This window comes from Penaeus chinensis, chromosome 32 (assembly GCF_019202785.1).
Source record: "Penaeus chinensis breed Huanghai No. 1 chromosome 32, ASM1920278v2, whole genome shotgun sequence".
Lineage (NCBI taxonomy): Eukaryota > Metazoa > Arthropoda > Malacostraca > Decapoda > Penaeidae > Penaeus > Penaeus chinensis.
The window spans coordinates 22347802-22352801 of NC_061850.1; the positions used below are offsets into that span (position 1 = coordinate 22347802).

General features: G+C 39.4%; 1 protein-coding gene across 2 annotated transcripts in view; it reads left to right on the forward strand.

Moving 5' to 3' along the window:
* The first annotated feature begins 1710 nt into the window (after positions 1–1710).
* LOC125042731 (equilibrative nucleobase transporter 1-like) overlaps positions 1711–5000 on the forward strand; it is a 16217-nt gene continuing 12927 nt past the window's right edge. For both annotated transcript variants that reach the window (XM_047638573.1, XM_047638574.1), the window contains exon 1: positions 1711–1904. In XM_047638573.1, coding sequence (XP_047494529.1) covers positions 1722–1904 — 183 coding nt within the window. In that variant the 5' untranslated portion in view covers positions 1711–1721. The remainder of the gene's footprint in view (positions 1905–5000) is intronic.

Genomic DNA, 5000 nt, shown 5'->3' on the forward strand with positions numbered 1-5000 from the left:
GGTGGCTGACTCATGATCTTTCCCCAGGGCAGTAGTTGATTAAGCAGTCTTTGTTGGTGGTTTTCAACCTAGCAACGTATCTACGAAAGACTCATCCACTACCATATCTAGGTTTGATTTACCCAATAAATGCAAATCCGCGTTTGTGCATGTGATTGTGTGTGTGTGTGTGTGTGTGTGCATTCATGCACACGCACAATCACAATGTGTATGTGTGTGTGTGTGTGTGTGCGTGCGTGTGTGTGTGTGTGTGTGTGTGTGTGTGTGTGTGTGTGTGTGTGTGTGTGCGTGCGTGCGTGTGTGTGTGTGTGTTTGTGTGTGTGTGTGTTTGCATATATAAATATTTGTATATACATATGTATATGTAAATATATATCCAACTATCTGTCTGTCTGTCTATCTATCTATCTACACACACACACACACACACACACACACGCACACACACACACATATACCCACATACACACATACACACATACACACATACACACATACACACACATACACACACATACACACACATATACACACATACACACACATACACATACATACACATACATACACATACATACACATACATACTCACACATACACACCCATACACACACGTACACACACACACACACACACACACACACACACACACACACACACAAACACACACTCTCTCTCAATATATATAAATATATATATATATATATATATATATATAAATACACACACACACACATATGCATATATATATATAACATACATGTATACGTTGTCCCATAGTAAGAATTATTGCTACGCAAAGCCGAGCCTGCCCCCCCCCCCCCTTACACGTGTACGTACCCAAGTAAATAAATTACCCCCCCACCTCCCCACTCTTCTCCTCCCGCCATTCGAACACTACGATGACTTGCAAGTGCTGGGACTAATGACGCCAGATCAGAGACGGAAGCCAAATCTACGCGTACAGACAAAGATTAAGCTGTTTTGAATTTATCGCTTAGTTAGTGATTTAAAAAACAACAACATTTATTGTTATTTTTATGTATGTACTTATTTATTTGTTTATTTGATTTATTTTATTATTATTATTTTATTTTTTTGCGTAATCTACAGTTTTACGGAGTCGCCCTTGTCTTAAGGATCTCTGACTGGCTTGGTGGCCTGAAGATGTGTGCCAGGAAGGGAATTTATCCTCTTTGCACTCCTGTGCTTGGTGTAGGAAAGTGCGACACACGCATACGCACGCACACACTCACATACACACATATACACATGCGTATACACACTCACACATACGTATGCACACACACACTCACGCACGCACACACATTCACACACACACACACATGCACACACACATGCACACACACACGCACATCAACAAAACAACGATTACAATTAGAACAGCGTTAATGATAATAATACAATGATACTGTAGATGACCATGATAATGATTAAGATAATAGTTATGATGATACATTTAACTTAATATCAACATTGCTAATAGTATGAATACAAATAGTTACTATATCAAAACTACCACAGACGAAAGGCATACACATAATTCCGTCTAAACGCATCACCAGCAAAATCAACAAATAAATCAACAGAACTGAATTTAATCACCCAAATAAAAGCTAAATGCTATATAATTATCCCCTTTATTTATTCTTTTTTTTTTTTTCTATCTCCGCTACACAGAAATCACAAGCTACAGCGCGATGTCTTCAGCTCCGATCGGCAGATATCGGCGATGGTGCATCTTCCTGGTAGGGCTGCTGGAGAGCCTCCTCTTCGGCGGCACCATCTTCGGTTGGGCTCAGCTGGCCTACGTCCTTAAGGAACAGGGCATCTTCAGTCACCTCTGCAACACCACGGTCACCAGTCGCGCCTCTTCCGAAATTGTGAGTGTTTTTTTATTTCTGAGTCTGACCCTTGTTGTTTTTATATGTATACCTCTCCAACATTTGTCTATGTGTATATGTAATATTTATGTCTATTTATCTTTCTGTATCTCTCTCTATCTCTTACTCTCTCTTGCTCTCGTGTGCTGTGTGGTGCAGATGGAGCGATCTCGTCTAGCAATCTTGCTGACCTGCGTTCAAATCCCTCGCCGCCAGTGGATGGTAACCCCGGCCATTCTTTGCACACAGGGGATAACTTAGAAGCAAAATGAAACAGACAGTATGTCACACGAAGAATATCCATTGTAACAAATGGAATCAAACTAAACCTCTCTCGCTTTCGCTCTCGGTCTCTCTCTCTCTCAATATATACAAATATATATATATATATACATATATATATGCACACACACACATATGTATATATATATATATATATATATATATATATATATAACATAGATGTATACCTTGTCCCATAGTAAGAATTATTGCTACACAAAGTCGAGCCTTACACGTGTACGTACCCAGGAAAATAAATTACCCCCCCCCCATCTCCCCACTCTTCTAGTCCCGCCATTCTAACACTACGATGACTTGCAAATGTTGGGACTAATGACGCCAGATCAGAGAAGGAAGCAAAATCTTCGCGTACAGAGATTAAGTCGTTCTGAATTTATCGCTTTGTTATTGATTTTTTTACATTTATTTATTGTTATTTTTATGTTTTTTGTTTCTTTTTCTTTCGTAATCTGCAGTTTCAAGTTTTAACGGAGTCGCCCTTGTCTTAAGTATCTCTGACTGGCTTGGTGGGCTGAAGATGCGTGTCAGGGGGTGAATTTATCTTCTTTGTACTCCGGTGCTTGCTGTAGGAAAATGTGGCACATGCATACGCACGCACACACTCACATACACACATACACACGCGCACGCACATACTGCAGGACAAAGGCCTCTCTCAAATCACTATTGAGAGGTTATATGACAGTGTCACCCTTGCCTGATTGGATGCCCTTCCTAATCAACCGCGGTTCGGTGCGCTAACACCTGTGCCACGGCAGTGACTTCCACTACGACACCTGCGTATGACTTCTCAAGCCGATATGTCGTTTTCGCGGGCTCGAGGCAGCAGTCAGAGGGCAGGCATTTTTACGACTGCCGCGGCGTGGAATTGAACTCGGGACCACAAGGGTCAGAGTCCAGTGCTCTAACCACTGGATCATCGCGGCATATATATGTGTGTGTGTGTGTGTGTGTGTGTGTGTGTGTGTGTGTGTGTGTGTACAATGAGAGAGGATAATGGAAGGTGGGGAAGGGGGGAAGGGGGGAAAGGACCCACTTATATAAAATCTCGTCGTAACAGTACCCTGCAGAGAGTAAAATCCGGTTTTGCCTCCTGGGAGTGACTGAGTGCCTCGTACATCAGGCAGTGCCGAGAGTACGAAATAATGAATGGGTAAGGCAGGTGGGAAGCAGAGGAATGGAAGAAGGAGAATCGTGAACAGAGAAAAGGAGAGATGGAGAGAAAAAGGGATGGAAAGAGAATGATATGAAGGGGGGGGGGGGGAAATAAAAGAAGAAAGAGCAAGACGAATGGGGAATCGAGAATATGAGGGAATGCTAGTGTAAACAAGAGGGTAGAGAAAAAGATTGAGTTAAGAGAAGTAATCAAAGAAAAAAATAAGAAAAAAAAATAGGAGAAAATGAACAAAGAATAGGGAAATAATCGAAACAAAGACAAATGAGATGTCCAACTTACCAAGGCCAACGCACGCATTGTTTCTAACCTCGGAATCCTTGTCGAACGATTGAGCCACAATTTAAAAAAATAACAACTTTATTATCGTTATTTTCTGTTTCTCCATCTCTTATTCCACATGCCATTCCGTATTAATATAACAGTTTATTTAGTACGTAACACCCTTACAAAAAACGACCACGGGAAAGAATTAATACAAAAAAATTATCATTATTTTCTGTCTCTCCATCTCTTTATTCCACATATCATTATGTATCAGCAAAACAATTTATTTATTACGTAACATACAAAAACAACCTCTGGAAGGATTTATCCAAGATGGCGGCTATAACACGTTACAAAAGGGTGCACAGGTTAGGTTACCCTCCGAGGCAATTCTTAAGGTTCGATTGTATTGTGCAACTGCTATCATATGACTCTTATACAACTGTATCGTTTTTCTTTTTTTTTTTTTTTTTTTTTTTTTTGTTCCAAGAGGGTGAGAACACCAAAGAAAGTTGAAACCTGAGACCAAACGAGTCACTTTGTGGTCTGGTTAGTAACGACTAAGTGTCATGTTGTGTAAGCAGTGATCTTGTACGAGTAGTGGTTATTTCCTTTTTTATATCTTTGCAGATCATTTACAGATAATAAAAAAAACATTCTGATTATCTTGAGGACTACCGCTCCTGTTAGCATAATTTATTATTGGTTTCATTATTATCATTACCATCATCATCTTCATCTTCATTATCTTCATCTTCATCTTCATCTTCATCTTCATCTTCACCTTCACCTTCATCATCATTATCATCATGGTCATGGTCATCATTATTATCGTTATTATTATCATCATTATTATTATTATTATCATTATCATTATTTTTATTATTATTACTATAATTATGTGTGTGTGTGTGTGTGTGTGTGTGTGTGTATGTTATCTGTTTTTTCTTCCTGTCCTTTTCTTTATCTTCCTCCTCTTAGCTACCTTTCCCTTTCTTTCTCATTCCTCTCCTTCTCTCTTTAAGTGTACGAGCTCAGTTCCCTCACAGTAATTTGGCAACCCTCAGTAGGGATAGTCGCCAGCACATATGTTTTCTGTCATCTCCCATTCCCTGTCGCTGTTGTTAACTCGTTCGCAAGGAGAAAAATATGCAGGCCGAATGAATGCGCCTTATTTAGCTATATAGTTGTGGTATTTTTTTTTCTTCTTCTGAATATGAAAGAGAGATCTGGTGTTGTTTGTTAAGCAATCTTTTGTAAAAAATGTTATAAAGATAAGCGTGTGTGATGACAAAGCAAAGGAATTCGTGGTAGTTTATATTTTAAGATATATCGGTGATGTAAATATAATT